Consider the following 23,311-nt stretch of genomic DNA (forward strand, 5'->3'; position numbering starts at 1 on the left):
CGTGCAAGCCACTTGGAGGTTACAAACAAAAATTACATGTACTATAAGGTTGTCAGTTGCATAAGATAATCGCCATACGCTATTATCTTCATTTTAAGAACCTTGTGTTATTATTAATGAGCTCAAAGGAATACCGTTAAAGAAAAGATCAATGACGATTGCTTTGAAAGACTGAGAATTTAAATTATTTAGAAAGGAAATAGCGAATAAAATTCCTTAAAAGAAAACGCAATTGCATCATAGTGTCACGATGAGTGCAGACCGCTCACCGACCTTGTGACTGAAGTTGTTTTGGATGAACTCGAGTGTGGTAGCACCCACACCGCTCACCCTGCTTTCATCATACTCGTACTGGCAAACAAAGTAAAATATACGATGTATATACTAACTTCATGGTCCCAATTTAAATGACATATCAGTCTAAAAAGGAAAGAAAGAAAGAAACAAAGAAACAAAGAAAAAATATGCTATACGATAACATGTGCCGAGGATGTGAGGTGAGGTTTGGGCGTGGAGGAGGGGGAACATGTGGTAGGTATATACATTAAGAAAAGGTAGTACAATAAAATAAATTATAGCAACTAATGTTTTGCGACGCAATATTGACATGCAGTTGTTTCGCGCATTTAGTCTCGGCAATCGTAGAGCCATGAGGACTAACGCTGCATACCAACAAAAGGGCCATTATAATTAGATTTATCCATTGAATTTTCGTCCAAGACGATACTTCGTCAGAAAGTGAAATTCAATCTATTCAGGGACTATAAAAATGACAGCACAAGCGACGTAAAGGTTAACTTTGACGAGATCTTCGATACTGCAATGAAAGTTTGAGTCATGACAACATTCAAAGTGGACAAATTTTGCTGCAGCCTACGAACTGTCGTTGGTGGAATTGCCTTGCACCGATATTTTACTAATGATGGGCTGGCAACACGACACATTTTCTTACAATTATCAAGAGATATCTACTAGTTACCCGTCTTGCTCGGTTGCCTATAGATACAACGAAAGAAACATGTCATATAGATGCACGGGACAACGGTGTAAGTTACACCGTCCGTGAAATTTCAACATTAATATTGGCCCGTAAAATGTTATATCATATTGTTGTCTCTTTTTATTCTGTCTGCTGTGACTAGCAGATGTTGCACTCAATGCCAATCACTCTCAAATTATCCTTTATACAGTTTGTACTAAAATGTTGAGATAATAGTTTTACTTATTTTTACAGTCGTATGTCCAATAAACAACTTCATCCCTAAGTGTATTTTTCTTTTGGTTTTACCTGCACACTACTTTTTGCAGTTCAAATAATAAACTAAATAGAACAGATTTGTGTATGACATTCATGTATAAGTTATTTTTTAAATTTCTACTTTTTTGCAAGACTTCTACCTTGAATTAATAAAACATCGCACAGTATACTCTCCTTACGTACATATAACAACCAGATCTGTCAATACAACACTTTGTAGTTTGGATTTCCCATTTCCCCATGATCGTAATGCGTTTATAAGTTTTGACCGTAATGCATATTGCAAACGTTTCAGAATTTTTTTCTTCTACAAATCAATAAGATTGTGCATGTTACAGTGTATTGCTGAAAACCTATTGAAAGTAACAAAGCATTGAATTATGTATTGATAATATTCCTTCTTTCTTATATTTGATTTTCCTAAGTTCCCTGCTTCTGTAAGACATAGTAAAGGAATAATATGAATATCCGTAAAATCTAACTAGTCGATTTCATGAAGTGTACAAAGCAAGCCATCCACCCACCCAACCACATACCCACCCACCCATACACAAACGATTAATAAAAAAATAAAAAAACGAGTTTAAAAATAATTGTTACCGATATAACTATCTAGAACCTTCAAGATTTTTTTACATCATATTTTTATCTACACTCTTTCATAGAGGAAATAAAAAAACAAAACAAAAAAATAAATTACACAATACAGCAAAATCTATGCAATCCGGTCATTTTTAATAGCCTCCATTGAGACCATGGCTGATCGATAAATCTTGACCATCCACATTTGTGTCATCTCCAAAGAAAACAACAATATATAGTAATTACGTGCATAAATATATCAATCAGTGTGCGTACTTTTGTATTCTTCACAAATATTTTGTTGTCGTCATATTGTTATTAAGACTCGTTGTCGTTCGACCACCCGAGAGTAGAAAATAGTGGGGCTGGGAAGTGTTTAGCCCGGGATTGCTGCGGTTCTGACTACCATGTATTACCCATTTGTGTCTAAAATAAATAAATAAATAAATAAATAAATAAATAAATAAATAAATAAATGGCACCAACAACTTTCGTTCAGATGTTTGGTGTCAGTATAGGGCAAGCTATCAGATTAAGAAGATTAGTTGCTATGATATCACGCGCATCTTTGACGCGTGGATTGTAGACGATAGTTGAAATGTTCAATGGGTTGGGTGTCGGTAAAATTTGTGATTTGATTGGCTGACTGCTGACACTCAATTGTGTCGCTCATCTGACAGTTCCTGAGCAGCAATCAGGGTGTAATAAAAGTGAATTGTCTGTTGTTCTCTAAGTCATATTTTGGACTAGACAGATATTGAGTAAATTATGTTACAATATTTAAACTCAAGTTGTTAATCGACATCGATTCTCATTTTTGGATTGGAATTGAAAGAGCAAGCGTGTACAAAAGAACAAAATTGGATTATTCATTAGGTGAAAACCAAAAACTTGTATAATTAGTTGTAATTTTGTAAGAGATAATGATTGATATGGAATTCGAGAGTAACCCCTACTCACCTGTATTGGAAAACAAGTATTCTATCGACATGACAAAGGTAAGATTAGTTTCATGTATTTCAACATAAATATAATACATAACTTGGATGTCTTTGATAACATGTGCGTTTTATCAATACATATCATGCACAGTTGTTGTTGTTGCTGTTATTATTATTATTATTATTATTATTATTACCATTATTATTATTATTATTAGTATCATTATTATTATTAATATTATTATTATTATTATTATTATCATTATTATTATTATTATTATTATTATTATTATTATTATTATTGAAGTAGTATTTGTTGTATTTGTTGTGGTAGCAACTGTAGTAGCAGCAGCAGTTTTTGTTTTAGTAGCAGTAATATTCATTGTCCCATTCTCAACCTTTTTGTGTGTGCCATGTTATTACTAATTCAGTTGCGGAGATTAATTAATCATTCTTTAATAAAGACGGCATCATAATCTGACTGATTGGTGATTAACATCAATAGCAATGGAACAGTATAGTTTTTGGTAGAATAACTAGGCCATTCACGGCCTTTAGTTTTTTATTTGTATCAAATTCCAAAACTATTATAAACTATTATAATAATTTTTTTTTCAAATGTTTCTAACTGATGAAACTTGAAACTCTACGTTTTAAAACCCAAAATCTTCAACTGAATAAAAATAATTGCTTAAAGTTGAAATTTAGAAAACATGCATGACTCATCGTCAGTAAGTTTGTAGCATTATGTCTGATGCTAAAATGTGTATGCTTCGATTCGCATGCTGGAAATGAAACCGAGGTTTACTATTGTTTTGATGAACTTACATTTCAATTAAAAGCGTTACTTATCAAAACTTTTCCGATCGTTATAACTGATTAAAATTATCTGAAAAAAAAAAAAGAAAGACGTCAACCCGACATACGGTCCCTCTTTCAAATTTCTCCCACCCCCAAGTCAAGGTATGAATGTATTTGCATATGAAATAAAATTGCATCGCTAAAACGCAGCTTGACAATGTTGCATTCTGGTTTTTATTTGTCTATATGTTTGTCCTTCGACATAATATTTCAAAAGGAGAGTTGCAATAATTTCCCTCCAATTAGATCTACAAAGCCAAGTTTTGAAATTAATTAATTACTTGTTTAATTAAGAACCTGAAAGCAATATGTATGATTCATTATATAAAGCAATACAAAGCGTTGATGTGTGTGTGTCTGTGTGTGTGTGTGTGTGTGTGCGAATTAATTTATTTTCGTCTTTATTCAAAAGTTGTCTTTGAATTATAATGCTGAAGCTGTAGAATAATTTGTTACTTTGTTTTACCTAACTTGAAATCCTCAAATTTGTTAAAGGCGTTCGAAAGGATTAGACGTCTTTTCTAAATGTTCAGTGTTAGAAAATATCATCCTAAATTATCATTGTCTGCATATAGATTTTATTTTGTCGTAATTCTGTACTTCTATTTCTTACTCCGTTAGTTTAATGTTTTAATCGCCTTCTAATTCTTTCTTTCTTTCTTTCTTTCTTTCTTTCTTTCTGCGTGTTTGTTTACCTCTGACACCGTGTATCGTTTCGATTGACTTTCTAAATTACGAAACCTAGATATTCGTTTTACATTTTAGCTTATTTGGAGGTTTCAGTACAACAATATGATTTTTTTTGTTGTCAGTTCATCGTTATTATGATACTGTTTTTTCATTTCCTTGTTATTGTGTTACCTGATGTTTGTTACCTACAAGATTTTCAGACATATTTTAACATTGACGAATGACATGAAAACGATAATACAGCATTTTGTTGGCCGGGGGTGGGGGGTGGGGGGGGGGGGAGAGTTCATAGAGAACATAACAGGTAACAGGTAGCGGTGCGTGATGTCGCAGTCATCCTGGGCGTCAGTTCAGTGCTAACGTGATTTTATTTTTGCAAGTCCGAAAATAATTAATAGAAGAAGTGTCGTACTGTTCTCCGTTCAGCTGTTATCACGTTTAATAACACGATGATAATGATCATAAAGGAATAATTCCTTTCCCAAATCGCCCAAGATACTTACATGAAACTTACAATTGCGATAATTATCAAGCAATTTTTTTTCTTTCTTTAATTTTCTTGAGACATTGAAGCGGACCTCTTAATCGGACGAAGTATACGAAAGAGAATAGTATCTTCTTTATTTAGATTTACACACACACACACACAAACACACACACACACACACAGATCCTATCCGTGAGGCAGAAGTCTTTCTGATAAGCAAGTCGAAATTCTAAATATCTCATGAAAAACTCATCAAGGTTTTCTTCCCATTAGTCCGATAAAGGAGACATCTAAAATTCCAAGATCAACAGCACCTTAAATGGCACCTGTTTATTTACTATTGCGCGGGCAATTACATGGGATTCAATGTGTGATAAATATTAATTAACTATCCAGCATACTTTGAATGTAAGTTTAGTAGAATTTTGGAAATAAGTTTATCAGTTTTATCAAAACAATACCAGGTCCGCTAAAAGTTTACAAATAATTCTCAGTACACTGAAATTAATTGGTCTTCTCTTATATTCATATACAGTCACAGCAATAAACAACGTATATGCGTGTTTCAATTTATTTATTATTTTTTAAAGTTTTTCTATGCAGAAATATTACTATATTTCTTCTATTATTTAACAAAATCTTTTGATTTCAGTTTTGTTTTTCATTTTTACTCCACTGCAACTATTCGCCCAGCAGGGATACAAGATCAAGGCAAAAACAGGTTCGACAGATTTAGGGTTTTAACGTCGTATTGGCAGAATTTAGTGACATTTGGTCTCTTTTGCCGGATTCTTTTAAAGCACTTAGTTACATCTGGCTGACAGGTTAATAGAAAGACTGAAGAGTTAAGTACGGTTTAGCTAACCTCTTAGCGCTTTCCTTTATTGCTTTTCGGCACGGAAATGCCGGAAAGTGAGCTTCGCTGAGAGAGAGAGAGAGAGAGAGAGAGAGAGAGAGAGAGAGAGAGAGAATTATTTTACTTATATGTTATACTTTTGTTTGAACAGTTAGTTGCTTATTATTTGGTTCCTAAAAGTACATTTACATGCCCTTGAACGATTGATAAGTGGTCGGCCTATCGGTACGTATTTTCACTAATTTCATTTCAGATATGCCTTGTATTCAATGAACACATTTCCAGTTCTTATTGCTCGACATGACCGAAATATCCGTAATAAAAATGTACATAAACACAATAATGTTTCGTAATTCCGTCTTGCTGTGTTATGGATATGTTTACATAAAGGCAGTAAACCAGTGAAAGAAAAAGAAACCTTTAGTAACTGACCATTTTCACTTCAGTAAATTGTAAGGTTTCGTGGTTGAGTCCACCTTGGTGGAAGATCGATATGGTGATCGCTCTAGCGTCCGTGCCAATACGTCCATCAACACATTAAATTTGTCATTTTGCCTTTATTTCACTACCGCTGTATTCCACCTTCTTCGAATTTAGAACAAAACTTCAGTTTAAATCTATCTTTATCAAACGAAACGAAATCTCATTTGCACTGTGATGTGTTTTAAAAGATATCATTGTAGGTAAAGAACTTTTAATTGCTATCCTTCCACACACACACACAAATTGTTTTTTAAAATCGGTTCTAAATTTGTCGTGATGTTTAATAAATTCATTTATACTTTACTATTGTTATATTTTGTATTTAAAAAAAAGTCCACTCTCCTTTTAAAACGCGATGTTCGTTTCGCTTGCATGTCGCGTGCTAAGTGATCAAATTTTAGTCCGATTATCTCAAACACTATTTAGGGACCAAATGTGATTTGTAGTTGCATCCTATATACAGAAAAATTGGGAGAAGATGTGGCGCAAAGCACGTTTATCCAATTCTGCTAAGCGTAACTTCCTTTTATTTCTTTTCAGACATGTCGAAAACGACTTAAGTCTATTGGACTCCCGTCAATATCTTATAAAACGCGATTTTACCAGATTCTGATCTCTGAAAAGGAAGTAATTTTGCCTTTCACGAAATCTCGTGACTCGCGTAAGAAGTAAAACGGAAGTCGCATATTGCGGTAGTCCTTCCCCAGCGCGTGCGACTTTTGTCGTTGTTGTAAGGTCGATTTCAAAGCGCTTCCGTGATCTGGGACCACGTGCTAGTGGCACAGTGGATTCCAGTTTGAATCGCGTACGCCCGTCATTTTGATCCATTAAAAGCACAATATTTACACACGTGAAATGTATTTCTACGGAAACGCATTACTTCTCTTCTTTTGATCTGGTGGGGCATTCACTTTGTCTTTCATCCCAGTCCTTTTAAATGTTACTTGTAAAAGACGCTCAACGTCCGTCCATTAAGAAAATCTGATGTGAAGTCTTTAGAGACATCTCTAAGCAGCTTCCCCTCACACGAAACTTGGATAGTGTTTTTCGTTTTCTAAATGCTTTCTACATATCCCTTCTACTTACAGCGAAATGGCCTTAATCAGATGCTTGTGATCTAAATCTAGTATTGTCACGAGTTACAGACATAGTTCGCAGTGGAGTGAGTTTCTTGCATTGACGCAAATGCTTTGTTTATTTAAGAACTACTAAAGAGGCACAATTTACACAATTGTAACACGAAACAACCATTTTTTTCCTAATTTCTAAATAGACAATAAAATGGATCACCTGATTACTCCAACGTTTAGTATGAGATTCAGATTGTTTCTTACTACACTTTCAATTTTAGAGAAAAAAATCAAAGCGGATTTTATATTCTGGTATATTTTTTTAAAGGAAAAATAAGCAAATTATGACTATAGAAAATATAAATTGCTGTTTCTTTGACCGTGTCTGAAGTATTGCAACCCCGTTTAAGTGCCCAGATGTTCAGATGTTTGCAGACAACGGGGTATCGAATAGCGGGAACATCGTTTTCGTGACCTGTGAGGGCGACTAATTGGTTCGCAGTTGGATACGGCATACCGTACACTTTCCCACAAGCATCTCAGATTGTTGAACTTATCCTGGATTGTTGCTTTTTTATATATTTAAAAAGCATATAGTGACACGTTATTGGATTTTTATACATGTGTCTTCAGTTAGTAGATAAAAGACAGAAAATGCATATATTAGATTGGGTAACATAGGAGAATAACAAAATAGTCCATACTTCCATACGTCGCCGATTATATATTTCTATCTGTCTGAAATGTTAATTTGTAGGAGCACTTACAAATATTTAAAAAGCAATTATAAAATGATGATCTTTGTGTCAATCCAAATTTTAAGATTACCTTATCATTTTTTTTAAGTCGTTTTCAATACTGTGCAGAAAAAGTGATGAATCAGGAGTTTTGAACTTAAAACAAATAAGTACATGATTGCACATACTTGACTTTAAAATAGAGATAATGATAGAATGCGTTCGTGGGAAGTTTTGTTAATAATTGAATCCCATACTTTTTGCTCATTGCATACAAGTTGGTTAGATTCAAAGATCCGCTAACCATGTATATGTTATTCAGTCCTTAATCTCTTTCCCTCTTTTTTATCAGATTCCTGGGCAGATTACAAAACTATACGGCGTTTAGCCAGAGTGCACCCATTGTGTTGCAGTAACAATAAAACAGTAGCGAGGGCGTTTACGTGTTTTCAGGCTATTGTGTTCTCCTTTTATCCTGTAGCCCTTTGAAACAGTGTCAACGTAACTGTTAAGTGTTGCCTCGAATGATCGTTTTCAATGCGTTGAGTGGTTGCGGCAATTTCGCACCTACTACCGATGATTTGGTCTTATCGCTCTATGATGGTGTCATAAATAACAAACTAGCTAGGGAAACAATAAACTGCAGTACAAAGGTTTAAATATCTTCAAAAACTTTCGGATACTAACTAGTATCATTTTCGCGAGACACGATACATTTCATTTAATATTTTTTTTTAACGACACCTTTGTAAAAGTGAAGTTAGTTAATACAATCGTGTACATCTAGTTTTTATTGGCCAGGTATTTGATTGGTTTTCTGTTATTCGCTGCACTATTATTTCAAGAAAAATTTGCACGTGGTTTATTATGATTCCCTATTACCATGATAGGGAATTGGATTAGACCTAAAGTGTGTGAACCGGTATCCCAATATCAATACACGTGGTAATAAAATATGGTAAAAACTTACAATATCACAAGTTTATATCGTATATTCATTTTGGTGCATGCAGTGTTCTTTACAAATGAACTAATTATATCTATCTATCTATCTAACATTTTGCAAATATATAAATTTAGAGGCTGCTAATTAAAATTCTTTCCCGTTCCATAGTAATTGTTTTGTTTTTTATGTATTGGATATCTATATAACCTCCATAATCACTTGTAAATTAGAATTTTTACGCAAATTTTTTTTTATTTTTTTTTGTAGCTTTCTTAGTTAGCTTGGTAATGTCTTTCACGCCGATTGATGCTAGGCATCAGTCTTGTCTTCCTTCAATTTAATTATTATAAACTGTATGGTTTGTAATACTGTTGTAGGGACTTCAATTTGTCATATTGTCAAGTGAAAAAGAAAAGGAAGCACAGAAGTGTACTGGCTCAGGTGTATGTCAGTTTCATTTTCCAAATAGGGGTGATATATATATATAAGGCAACACCACAAACACCACAAACAATGAAAACAACATCATTGATGATATACGCGGAGAACTGAACGTATATGGTACATTCATTTATTAGTATTATAGTTTGGTTTGCTATTATAACAATAATATTACAACACTGTTTAGTATTATTAAACTATTTAGTAAATGATTTGATAGAAAAAGCTGTTTAAACACGGTTCTTGTTCTTCCTTTTTTGTCACTTTAAAACTTGGAAAGTTTGGCCGTTTTCGAAGAAATTCTGATTGTTTTATTTAATGCACATTTCGAACTCTTTCCAGGCACAAAAATAATTTTCAAAATTTGGTCTGGTGTCAATAAAATACTTCTGCACCTCGTCGACTTGCAATATTTGGACCTCGTTAATAGCACCATTGTAGTAGAATGGGGTGGGGTGGGTGGATAGCATTGCTGTTTTTATATGTTACACAAAGTTAGATAATAGTTAGAATTTAAATGCTTAATTTTGTCGAAAGAATTCGTAAACACAATTACATTTCAGAAAGATAATGCAAGATTAACGGATTTTGCCTGTTTATTGCAGTATACTTATTTATACAACGCATTTGCTTATATCAATACTTATTCTTGTTTTGCAGGGTGAAGGAGATATTTGTTCTGGTTGCGGGTTAGGGATAACAGAGCGGTTTCTCCTGCGCGTGAATGACCAGTCTTGGCACGCACGATGTTTGCGTTGCTGCATATGCCAGACTGGTCTTGAGAGGCAGAACACGTGCTACATCAAAGAGGACAACATATATTGCAAAATAGATTATCACAGGTAACTATTTTCTTACTTTACACATTCCAAATGTTACATCCAAATTCGCTTACTTTTCATAATGGCATTGGACATTTATAGTAAACAATTAATCTTGGTATTGACTTGTATGTTGTAACAAGATAACCGGGTTGGATTTCGGATTTGCAACAGAACGCTTTTGATGGTGATACAAGTACAATGTTTAATGATGAATTACTTGAATGAGAAAAGAATTATGATTAATACGTGCGTATATAAGATCCAAATATTTGACAAATTAACATAATCCGCAAGAAACTAATAATGAAACAAATGAAACTACAAATAAACGACTTAAACAGTACAAGGACAAAGGTGAATGATTCACAGTAATTTCACACGAAGAAAAGAAATGATGTTTTACTAAAAAGTAAAAATGAATTCACTCAAACAGTGAAAAATAAGGTATTTTACTCATAGTAAAATGATGAAAACCAAGGGACGGAAAATACAAAATATATTTACAATCCCCAAACACTGGGTATTATCAACCCCAAAATTAGCCCACGGCTCAAAGATTACATTTATGGAGTCACACACTCCGTCACCAGCACATTTGGCTACCTGTCACACTTGTCAATCAAGTAGTATTCCAGGTAGTCGCCGACCACCATTCAATTCCTTGGTCAATCAAGCAATCAGCGCCAATCAATCGGTCAGCAACGCCTGATGACCTACTACTTGACCAACACTGTTCACTCAGCTCTACGGTTGCTATGGTTCAGCTTTACAGCGGATTTGGTAAACTTCTACGGTTAGCTCTACAGCTGGTACCAAGTCGTCTCCGATCAGCTAAAAATACATCTAACACCGTGTACTATGCACGACACGGGCATATATGATAAAACGTAATGACGCTATTAACGGTAAGCAATACAGATTACATTATCTGCACAATAATTATAAAACAATAAACAGGTTAAGAAAGTGAACCTACACGTGTCCGATAAGGATCCTACGGTACTAAACGTTTGTTAAAAATGCAGCTTTACATTACTAATATAAATCTCTTGCTAAGTCACAAACAAGAATACAAAATGTTTGCATTATACTCAGTAAGCCGAAGCTGGATAGAAAATATACAAAAATAAACGTAGTAGTACAATAGTTATAACTTATAATATACATAAGAAATTAAAAAATAACTGACATACCTCTATAGCTGAAGATGTGCAAGTTCTTAAGTAGACCGCTCACTGAAAAGATGTAGTATTACGGTGAGGCATTTATACACAGACGATGCAGCCATATATCGGCTGTGAGCTGGAATTATTCGTTTTTTTCCCCATAGAAAGCACTTCGCACGTGCGACATAGGATGAAACGAACTCACTGTTTCTAAATATTCAACAATATACATAATTCACCTTCGGGTATCGTTCTACACAAAGAAAAGAAGCCCGAATATATGTATTTAATAAATAAAAGGATTTATACAATTCTGTGACATAAGTAATGGTAATAACCATTGTCAAAAAGCATTCATTTATATAAATACATGTTACCCTGAAGACAAAAGTACATTATCATCCGTTTAATAAAACAAATCATTGTTATGTGAAAACATCGTTTGATCAATAACGGAATGACATTTTAATTAGTCTTTTTTTTTTGACTTGGATGGAAAGATATTGCCATCAGTCATCTGTTTTGTATTAATCTGAACACAATCAGTGTTCCTGCAGAAATACATTTTTTTATCAGTGTTTCCATTTAACTACCATCCTCCAAAGTCGGCCACTTTTTCATCAAAGACTATTATGGACCAAATTTTGATTTGAAAGATAGTTAATTAGTCAATTACTGAGTCACCAAACTAGGATGTATGCTACTAACGAAACCTTTAATCGATGATTAAATTCCATTTTAGTTTTGCTTATGTGTTTGGTGGAGTGATCCGACGGTTGTTGTAAATCGAGGACCTGAGTTCGATTGTGAGAATGGAGATAATTATTGATCATGAACTTGTACGTTAATTATATATATATATATATATATATATATATATATATATATATATATATATATATATATATATATCAAACGAAAACACATTTTCTTGAGCTACGAGCGTTTGCGTATTATTTCCTTCCACAGATTCTGTTTTAATTATAGTCAGCATTCATGACAATTATATGCAATATTCGACATTTTAGCTTAATTTGTCTTCTATTATCTTGCTTCCTACCTATTGTGAAAGAGGCTATTATGAATTTGCAAGTTTCATATTTTATAACCTCTCAACTGGTTATAGGTAATTTTTGAGAAATTACAACATTGCAAATTTTACTATGCTTCACGTATTTATTATTAAAATTATTGGCGCCACTCTTGTAACAAATTATTGAGATATTGTTTATCTTTTTCCAACAACGTGTTCTGTTTGTTTTGTTTGTTTTTCTTGGGGGTGGGGTGTGAACAGGAAAGTACCAAGTTCCAATAAACATCAGTCACTGCACATACCATTGCGTTTTGGAGTCAAAACATGTTTACAGTGGCATTAAGGCTAACGCACACAATGCCAGGTAAATTAATGCTTTTAGTTTCGCGAAGGGACGTTATTCCAAATAATTGTGTCATGGGTAGGTTTTTAAATACGAATTCTTTTCGATATTTTTTTTTCTTTTCTATTTTAGGGTTGTCTTTTTTTTGCGTATAAAGTCTTGCTATGAAGTCTCACTCAATCTTAACGATTTTCTCACCGTTTGAGGGGTGTAAATCAAGTTATTACCGGTCACAAGTTGGGTCAAACCTCGCGCCGCTCGATTTGAAGTCTGGTAAACAGTCGTGATGTTGGCGCATCATTAGCCAAATTTAGTTATGAATTTCATTTCTACTGCAAATTAGCCCCAATTTAGAGTCAGCTCATAATGAGAGATGTGCGCATATCGATCAATGCTGTTTCTAAATAGAAATATAACACTTCCCCCACCATGAAAAGTTGTCCTGTTATATAGTTTTACCATTTACCGTCCGTGCGTCCGTCTGTCATAGATTGATTATGTATTGTGCAAAGTTTATTGGGGTAGTGCGATGAGCCATCCTTGTTCCATGAACACACCTAGTCTGGGGTGGGGTAGGGGTAGGTATTGACAATAGCGGGAAATTTAAAGTGCATAAAAAGCAAAAGAAAAAATCTAAATCACAAATGTGTGTAATATTGGCACAATGCACTGTTTGCTGTGTGCAAACCTTTTCCGGATCACCATATTTATACCAAAGGCCTTAAAATAGTTTTAAGCACGAACCATTACATTTTTATCAAACAGCTCGTGAAATTTCGGAGTTTGAGAACAACGATCACTACTTATCAAAAACGCACCCATCATAATGTTACTGAAGAGTAATGAACATAGCAAAATAGTACAGATATCCAGAAAACAATAATTTGAGTATCATTGTTTCAATACCTTTCTTTGCCTCATGTAAATTTTTCAATCAAAGTTATTTCCCCCATATCGCAATGTATAAAATGATATAATGACTTTAAAAGTTTAGAAAGTATGCTGACACTAAAATGAAATTAATTATGAAGTTGCACAATTTTTTGTATGCTGGCACATCCTGGTTACCAACAAGAATTAAATTAATCGTGCTTTTCAATAAGAAATATAAACTACAAGTTTAGATCTTACAAAAGTGTATTTTTTGTGGGATCTGTTTATGCAATTTGTGTTCTGGCAATAAATTTGATTTATCTATTGTGACATGTAAAATTGAACAAGAACTATGAAAAATGACTGAAAACACATCAACGTTATGTAGCAATGACAATTTATTTTAATATGGTCTTTTTTCCAAGTTCAAAATATAGGAAAATATATATTTTCTATGTAATGAGCTTTCTCTGTATTTATTTTGAATATCAATAAAGCTCAGTGTATTATATACATACATATATATACATACATACATATATATATATATATATATATATATATATATATATATATATATATATATATATATATATATATATATATATATATATATATATATATATATATAGTAGTCAACGTTTTGAAAAAGACGATATAATGCAATTTCGAGACGAAGAAATTAATGCAGATACAATTCATATCGTAGACGCCATTATTAAATATAAGACTCATCAATTTTATCGTATTTTAATTTTTTTTTTTTCTCTCTCTTTCAGAGAATTTGGGACTAAATGTTCGAAATGTTTTCGAATCATTCATTCTAATGACTGGGTGCGGCGTGCACGTGATCATGTGTATCATTTAGCATGTTTCGCGTGCGACAGCTGTAAGAGACAACTGTCCACGGGGGAGGAGTTTGCTCTGCAGGGAAGCGAAGTCCTGTGCAAAACTCACTACTTAGAACTTCTTGAAGGAGGGCCCCACAAAGGTGAATATTGTCAATTTCTTCTTAAAATTGGTCACCTGACAATTTGGAACGTGATATTGGTGGTGATGGTATTTGTAGCACGAGTTGTTGTGTTTTGGGAAGGGTGGGGGGATGATTGGGTTAGGGTGGTCTTTCCCGTGTCTAAATTTTAAAGGGAAAAAGCTACGGTTGCAATACATGTTATCTCAGTTTGATTTTATATTATTTATCAAAAACTTTTATAGTCTATTCTAACTTAAGTCTTGGATAGTAAATTCCATAATGGCGTATCATCACTTGTCTTTTCGTGTCTGCAGTGTGCACTTAAATAACATACCGCTCTTTTTTTGAAGGTTTCAGACCTTTTAAAATTAAACACACGTATTTTAATATTCAGGATGGGTGTTTTCTTGGTGGTTTAATACCTACACACACACCGCTCAGGTGGCCTAGTGGTGAGAGCGTCCGCCTCGGATGCGGGAGGTCGTGGGTTCGATCCCCGGCTGAGTCATACCAAGACTTACAAAAATGGTACTAACAGTTGCCTCGCTTGGCGCTCAGCATTAAGAGGTTAGCGTTAGGACTGGTCGGCCTGGTGTCAAGGTAATGTGACTGGATGGGACATCATGCTATGATGCCCCAGTGCCAGACATCACTGTAAACTGCCACACTGCAGACATCGTAGCGATATGACTGAAAAATTGTTAAAGCTACGTTAACAATCCAGATCACACACACACACACACACACACACTTATACACACCTGAGAAAATAAATGAAAACAAACCCAAATGTTAAAAAATAATGTTTTCTCTGTTTTCGATATTTCTTGTCTATGTTTTTTTTCTTCAATTTTATTTCTGTCAAATATCGGATAAGAAAAAGCACCATGACCAGTGCATTGTTATATGAACAAAATCATAAAAATGCTGTTTTATTCTATTCGAGAAAAAAATCCCAGTTTGGTCTTAGATAAGCCAACTGTTACAGGGTAATTTTATGATCAACATTATTGTTGGACTTTTCTTTCATGTCAAGGACCCTGGTGCGTTACAAATCCCCGCGTGCCTGTCAAACCTTGGCTATCCAGATAACCTATTGAGTTACATAACTGCCAGGAACGCCGGTCTTCATACGCCGCCGCGCGTGCTGCATAAAACGGAACAGGCTGGAAAAAGGGCGGAATAAAGATGACATAAAGTTCAATTAAAAGTCATTTAATTTGATACATGTTGCTTGTCAGATTGAACTTAATTTCCGTGTAATATGTCGATTTTTATCTAAAGGCGTCTAGATTTGACAAATTTTCCCCGCGGAGTGATAAAACAGTGATTAATGAAGCTCTTGTGTTGCCCGTATTCTGTAGAGACTTATCGCATAGTAGTGTGGAGTAAACATAAAATAAAGTGTTATAAACTTAAACCATGCGCATGAAATCAGAGACGGATAAACAATGGATTGATAAAATGAATCGAAAGAAGGTAATTATAAAGGTTATTTTTTTAAAACAAATCTTGACCTATCCTGAAAGCATGCAAGAAAGATATAAACGAAAGCATGAACGTTAAACATTAAAATACACGTACATAAAAAATAAAAAAGTAAATAAATCAGCAATGTCAGAAAAAGGGGTGGGTGGGTCAAAACCTTTTTCATTTTGTATAGATGTCATAGAGCATTTAATAAATATTGCGGTGAAACACATCTATTTCGAAATTATTGATACATCATTTTTCTTTTCCCTGAAAATAAAAACATTTATTGATATTCTTGAACGTTGAGAGGGTTCATATAAAATTGTGCATATAATTCGAATTGGTGTATGAATTTTAAAAGCATAATACGTTTCTTGCATCATGTTTATTTCGGTTACGTTAAATGTTTTAACATTAACACATCAAAAATGCTTTCTTTGTCCAATTCTTTAATATGTACATACATCAAGTTATAACACGCCACTTTTTATTGATTTCCAATACGATTTCGTTTTTCTTTTATGTCTATCTCCCTCCATTCATTCCCTCTATTATTTCCTTCTTTCTAAACTAAACGATAGCCAAGAGTGGAATGTTTATTTAAAATCCATCAAGGAGATGAAATATATCTGTTGAAAATTTCATTAAATTTCTTTTCGCGTTATAATAATGATGTATCATTTCTATGATCATAATTATTATGATAAACCTCATATTCATAAAATAGAATCAGTACTATCATTACTGATTATCATTATTATTATTATTATTATTATTATTATTATTATTATTATTATCATTATTATTATTATTATTATTATCATTATTATTATTATTATTATTATTATTATTATTATTATTATTATTATTATTATTATTATTATTATCATTATTATTATTATTATTATTATTATTACTGATTATTATTATTATCATTATTATTATTATTATTATTATTATTATTATTATTATTATTATTATTATTATTATTATTATAGATTCTGAAATTGCGCAGAAGGCAAAAGCCAAGAGAGTGAGAACGACATTTACAGAGGAACAGATCCAAGTTCTTCAGGCAAATTTCAATTTAGACAGTAACCCTGACGGGCAAGATTTGGAACGGATCGCGCAGATTACAGGACTGAGCAAGCGTGTGACCCAAGTGTGGTTCCAAAATTCACGGGCGAGACAGAAAAAACAACAGCAGCAGCAGGGTTCGAGTCCTGAGTCCATGCCATCCCCTAAAGTGCCAAGTGAGTCCCCTCTCTCCCCCCCCCCCCCCCTTAGGGAAATGACATTGAAGAGCAGAACAGACTTAGGTAGATGTTTTTCAAATTCAGCGGTTTATAAACTGGAAGAAGAGCAATACACACGAAAATTTTCAACAAGTTTTCATCAGTAAACTGAAGAATTAGTTATTAATTTTATTTTGGGAACAGTTAGTCACGTTGCGTTCTAACTTTGAATGAAGAATATCATTTAATTTTAATTAAGTAGTATTGTGTTTTATTCTTCTATTAAAATGTCTTGGATTATTGTGTTTGACAAACGTCTCTTTTATTTTACTAATGCCAACTGTTGCACATACATTTAATATGTCAATATTATATAAATTGACTGAAACTAATTAAATCGAATGCATAAGCATAACGAATACAAACATTCTAAATATGCTCTTAGAAAATCCAGAGGAAAAAAAAAAACAACACGACAGACAGAAAACCTTGATATGGGAGATCCGGGCTATTTATGTAAAGCAGGCAAACAAACAAACAAACATACAAATAAATAAATAAATAAATAAATAAATAAAATGAATAAACAAATAAATAAGTGACAAAATAAAACGACAGTAAATTTTTTAACTTAATTATATTTAATCTGAAAAAATTAGAAATGGAAAAGTTCTTGTTTTCATTCTTAGAACTATCAGTTATCTATTTGTTTCCTTATACCCTTTATTTCATTATCTATGTGATCTATATATCCTCGACAGAGTTTTCAGTTGATTGTTGTTTTTTTTTTTTTTGGTGTGCCGGTATTTATTTATTTGTTCGTTTGTTTGTTTTTTGTTTGTTTGTTTCCTTTATTATGTATTTATTTGTTTATTTATTTATTTATTTATTTATTTATTTATTTCAGGCCCAAGTCAGTGGGGAAATACATCGGATAGTCAAGACAGCAGCAATATCATCACATTCTCAGACTGATCACTCCCCTACACACCCCGTCATCTGGGGACGAAAGAATTATATGAAAGAACAGAAACAGACATTCATTAACAGCTTTCAAGGATGTATGGTCTTTCCCTTGGTGACTGAAAATATCCATCGCTTCGTGTTCATCGAGCAGCAATGATCTTGTTGGCGAATATTACAAGATAGGATTGCCTGGATTTTCGTTTCTATGTCTATGTTATTTCCAAGGAAACGGGTAGATAAGCATTCAGATGTAAACCATCATTGATCTAATTTTGACGGTCTATTTTATTGCTTGTTACTGCTTTGTGTACAGTTCGCGTGACGCCTTGAAATGGACAAAGTATAAATTACATACATTATTTCTTTTTAACTTTCGATTTTGATAAACAGGACATACTGTTGACGTGTATGATGTCTTTGATATTTCTTAATATAAAGGATCAGTCGACGCGAAAATGGTATTTTACGTAACGGGTCGTATCGTTACAAAGATAATGAACATGTATTTGAATGTGTTAATATAAAAAAATACAATTATTTATATTCTGTGTACAGCATATGCATCTGTAATGTGTGCAACAGACAAATTCTGTGCAGATGTGTATCAGCATGTGTCTGTCAGTTCTAGTCACATTCATGATTTTAAATTTTACTTGCATAGAGAAACTAAGATTACGTTATGAATTGCAAAGTTTCTATTAAAGAATTCGTTAGCAAAAATATTCTTGTCACTGATTATTTACAATTTTATGATTTTATCTATTTCAAGTTTTCAAGCAGTCCTCTCTTATCTATCTATCTATCTATCTATCTATCTATCTATCTATCTATCTATCTATCTATCTATCTATCTGTCTGTCTGTCTGTATGTCTGTCTGTTTGTCTGTCTGTCTGTATGTATGTATGACATACATGCATGCATGTCGATGGGTCGGTAGGTATCACACATCTACCGATCAGTTTGTCTATTGCAGTTTGTCCACTGCTTGTGTGTGAATATGTGTGAGATAGAGAATTATACTCATGAGTTGAAGTTCTCTGTGACTATTAAGGACAGCAAAGGTGTCTTAATCGAAGCTTTAATCCCTAAGGCTACTGCCCAGCAGTATATCCCTACAATTCAGGTATCTAACAAATTCTCAGATTGTCTCGTATTATAAGATTAATAAGCCGTTCGGCACGTTCTGCGATGCAGCACCTATCACTTATTAGAAATAATAGATTTATCCATAACTCTACCCGCATGGATATGAATTCCCAATGGAGAAAACATGTGACACGTTTCATTTTCTTGACGTAAAGGCTTAGTAGTCATTTGTGATCAGCTTGGCATTTTCTCTGTCATTATTTCTATCTATATTATAATTATCTTCGTACTTCCTGGGATTTTATTGCGAATGATAAAATTAGTTTTCTTATCACATTTTACTCGGATTGGGGATTAGATGCACGTATGATCAATTTTCATTTTTTAAATCGTTGACAATATTGCCTGTCTTTGCAGCGATGTAAAGGTCTACTAAATTATAGGGTTTATTCATGCACATTGTAATAGGAATTGTCTTCTTGAAGCTCAAATGGACCGCTACAGTGACCAAAATGTAAACACCTATCTGGACAGGCAGAGGGACGCGTGTGTATACGAATGGCACATGCGATATAATAGTGGCGAAATAATAGGTACATCTTCAATTAACGTTTCAGACGTATTCATAGATATTGTGTTCTTGCATAACTACTATAAAAAAGAAAAAAAATATAAAAATTAAAAAAAATCAGCGAAAATGCGAATTCAAGATTGTACATTCTATCGGTTTTTAGTCATTCGCACCTGAATACCGTACAGGTGCTTGTTAGATTTTTATATTGGTCAAGTTGATTCTTTTTTAAAACGTATTTTTAACAGGGTGAGACACACGAGGAGAGCAATTTGAATTTTATGTGTTTATGCATGAAACTATGCTGTCGCGAATGTTTAGTTACTCTGAGGATTTGTATTATTTTCTTACTCTATTGAAGGGATCTTTAGAATCTATAAATAAATAATAATATTACTTTGTTGCAATAAAGATGTAGACCAATAAAGTGTGACTGGTGTATGTAAGTAAATACGTTACTAATAAGTAAGAGCAAGTTGTTAAAAGAGAAAATATTGTAAACCAAGAAAAACAAATTCATAATTGGAGTTTGCTCAAGTCCTTCGCTGTCAGCTAAGTGGTCCATGCATGCTTAGGAAAGATGCAGTCTTTACTTCCAACGTTTATTTTTGCAAGTTTGAGCAAAATAAAAATAAAAAAAATTATAAAAAAAAACAGATTGTGAAACAAAAATTGCTCTGTGGATCTCCATTGTGATAAAGGAGAGACATACTTGTTTCTATCGGGAATTGCGTAACACACGGTCCGTCAAACGTGCTTAAATAGCCACCTTGAATTAGATTAGATCATATAGGCCTAATACATTTGATATATTCTCTATAGAAGAAAAGAAACAAATGTTGTACATATATCGAGTGAATATTCCTTAAAACCACCCACTTGTGAAATATTACAGGAAAAGGCGGTGCTTAATTAAAAATAAAACATGAAACAGAAATCAGATAGAACATAGTGTTGTATACGACCTGTTAACATAAAATTTTGTTATGTACGACGTAACTAATATTGAAGATCGCTGCAAGTTTATTAAAGTTTGTTCCAAGAAAAACAAATAAATTTAGAGTAATGGAAGCAGCATTCAATAAATTTAAAGAAAAAGAAATATAGTTGTGACAGGAATGAGTAATTTATGAACTTAAAGAACAGAATGCTGAACAGTGTTTAATCGCCAATTGCTCCCCCCTTTCATTCTGATTTCAATAGAACACAGCAATGGTCCATCATCACTTTCTGCCTCACTAAATGAATCACGGTAATCGAGTTTGTACGGATTTTGTCTCTAGAATAACAAGCAGTGGGTGAAGTGGCGAATAAGAGACTCCCGCGGCGAAAGTCAATATTTCGCATTAAAGAATAATCCACCTACATCTGTCAAACAACTCTGGGTCGACAAAAAATACGGGATGTCAATACTACTTTATAATCGAAGAAAAAAATCGTGGAGGATTATTTGGATTAATTTGTTTTCAAAAAAAAAAGATAATGCCATGCTAAAATATTGTCAATAAATTTAAAGAGAGAGAGAGAGAGAGAGAGAGAGAGAGAGAGAACATTTTCTTTCAGTAGAAATTTGCGACTAATTTGAAATCAAAGGTACGAGTATAATCAGATAATCAGAATACGAATCATTACTCAACTTTTGAAGATAAATCATGATTCACATATACATACAGACACATAAACATCAATGCATGTTTACTGCGCGCGCACACACACACACACACACACACACACACACACACACACACATATACAACTACACACTGATTAAAGTAAATTAGTGCAGAGAAGGTAATGGATACAGGTAAGAGTTATCAGCGGTGGAACTACCACCAGACAGAAAGATATATCATTTCAGTAAAATGAAATCAAGAACCAATTCAGGCATGACGTGTGTTATCAAGGAAGGTCAGATCTTATAAAAGCCTTTATCCTGTATTTATCTTCATGGTTAGGTAGTTACTAATTATGGTAGATAGGTACCTATTGATCTTCATGGGTAGGTAGCTATTCATCATTGTAGATAGGTACATATTGATCTTCAAGGGTAAGTAGCTATTCATCATTGTGGATTACTAATGATCTTCATCGATAGGTAGATATTGATCGTCATTAATAGGTAGCTATTGATTTTCCTGGATAGGCAGTTATTTATCATAATTGATATGTAAATATTGATGATGTAATTTTAGCTATTGATCTTCAGGGATGGGTAGCGATATTAGTACTACTACTACTACTGCTGCCAATAATAATAATAATAATAACAACAACAACAATAATCATTGCAATATAAAATAGCACTCTTTAGCGAGGACAATTTATTAAAGCTATAAATGCAATGCTTATGAACGAAATAAATTTTACCACAAGGTCATATCACACACATACACACATTCATGGCGACCAAACCTACACGTATATTGTGTTCATCAGAGAGATCCAAGACTATTTTGGAACATTTGAGATATCCACCAAGAGAGATATACGTTTGTTTCAGCTATGTCCAATAAGAAAAAATCCGTTTGTGAAAGTCGTTCTCAAAAGAAGTGAGTGTTCATTTGTGTTTCATGCGATTGGAAATGATATTTCATAATACTGCTGCGGATTATGTAAAAGATGATTGGTAAAGAATTTAGGCAAATGAAAATTAGAGTTCGAAATAGAGAGTAGGTTGTGTGAATGGATATTAGAGTTCGAAATAGAGAGTAGATTGTGTGAATGGATATTAGTGTTCGAAATAGAGAGTAGGTTGTGTGAATGGATATTAGAAGCTGGAATTAGGAGATCAATATATTGTACTGCTATGCTATGTAAAGATTTATATATTAACATTGCTCTGAATTCATATTTTCCTTTCTCTTCTTACATAACAAAAACGTTTTTAGCATAGATTCTGGCACATGCAGAACAGTCGGTTGAATATGGCTATTTTGAGAATTCTGCAGAGCACAAGAACTTTATTTGATTTTCAAACGATAAATTCCTGTCAATAATCATGTTCAAATATTTATATATATATATATATATATATATATATATATATATATATATATATATATATATATATATAGTTTTCAGTTCTTCTAATTTCGTTAGTTTTGCCTTAAACGAGTTGTCTTGCAGTTATTTGTTTCGGTGCTTAATTCATTTTGTAGGTTTCACACCAAATTATAGCATCGCCCACTTGTAAATGTTGCTCAAGGGAAGGATTATATCACCGATGGCACGTAAGGTCGTAGCATCTGCAGTATGATCAGTTTCAATGGCTTTCGTTTGATGTGGTAAATTATTACAGAAAAGGACATAGAGCAAATGTCCGATATCAGAATCTCGAGGGAATCCACTTTTACAGTATTGTAGAGAAAGTTGCAGCATTGCCACAGAAACACATTGTTGACTTCCTGTTAAGTAA

The 23,311-nt window shown here is 33.3% G+C and overlaps 1 protein-coding gene across 1 annotated transcript; it reads left to right on the top strand.

The window, feature by feature from the left end:
• The first annotated feature begins 479 nt into the window (after positions 1 to 479).
• Positions 480 to 18,247, top strand: LOC149780386 (LIM/homeobox protein Awh-like). The gene is made up of 6 exons (XM_089936200.1): positions 480 to 531; positions 5,472 to 5,556; positions 9,958 to 10,194; positions 14,371 to 14,582; positions 17,036 to 17,294; positions 18,187 to 18,247. The coding sequence occupies exons 1-6, from the start codon at positions 480 to 482 to the stop codon at positions 18,245 to 18,247; spliced, it is 906 nt and encodes a 301-aa protein (XP_089792326.1).
• Positions 18,248 to 23,311: the final 5,064 nt, after the last annotated feature.

The sequence above is a fragment of the Sinohyriopsis cumingii genome, chromosome 16 (assembly GCF_028554795.1).
Source record: "Sinohyriopsis cumingii isolate HCF-2022 chromosome 16, ASM2855479v2, whole genome shotgun sequence".
Classification (NCBI taxonomy): Eukaryota; Metazoa; Mollusca; class Bivalvia; order Unionida; family Unionidae; genus Sinohyriopsis; species Sinohyriopsis cumingii.

What these genes read in the sequence shown, in the direction of transcription:
- LOC149780386 (XM_089936200.1), top strand. Translation starts at nt 480, where the DNA reads ATGTGCCGAGGATGTGAGGTGAGGTTTGGGCGTGGAGGAGGGGGAACA. An exon ending in TGAAGGAGGGCCCCACAAAG is followed by an intron (nt 14,583 to 17,035) that starts GTGAATATTGTC and finishes TTATTATTATAG; the next exon opens with ATTCTGAAATTGCGCAGAAG. An exon ending in TCCCCTAAAGTGCCAAGTGA is followed by an intron (nt 17,295 to 18,186) that starts GTCCCCTCTCTC and finishes TTCAGGCCCAAG; the next exon opens with TCAGTGGGGAAATACATCGG.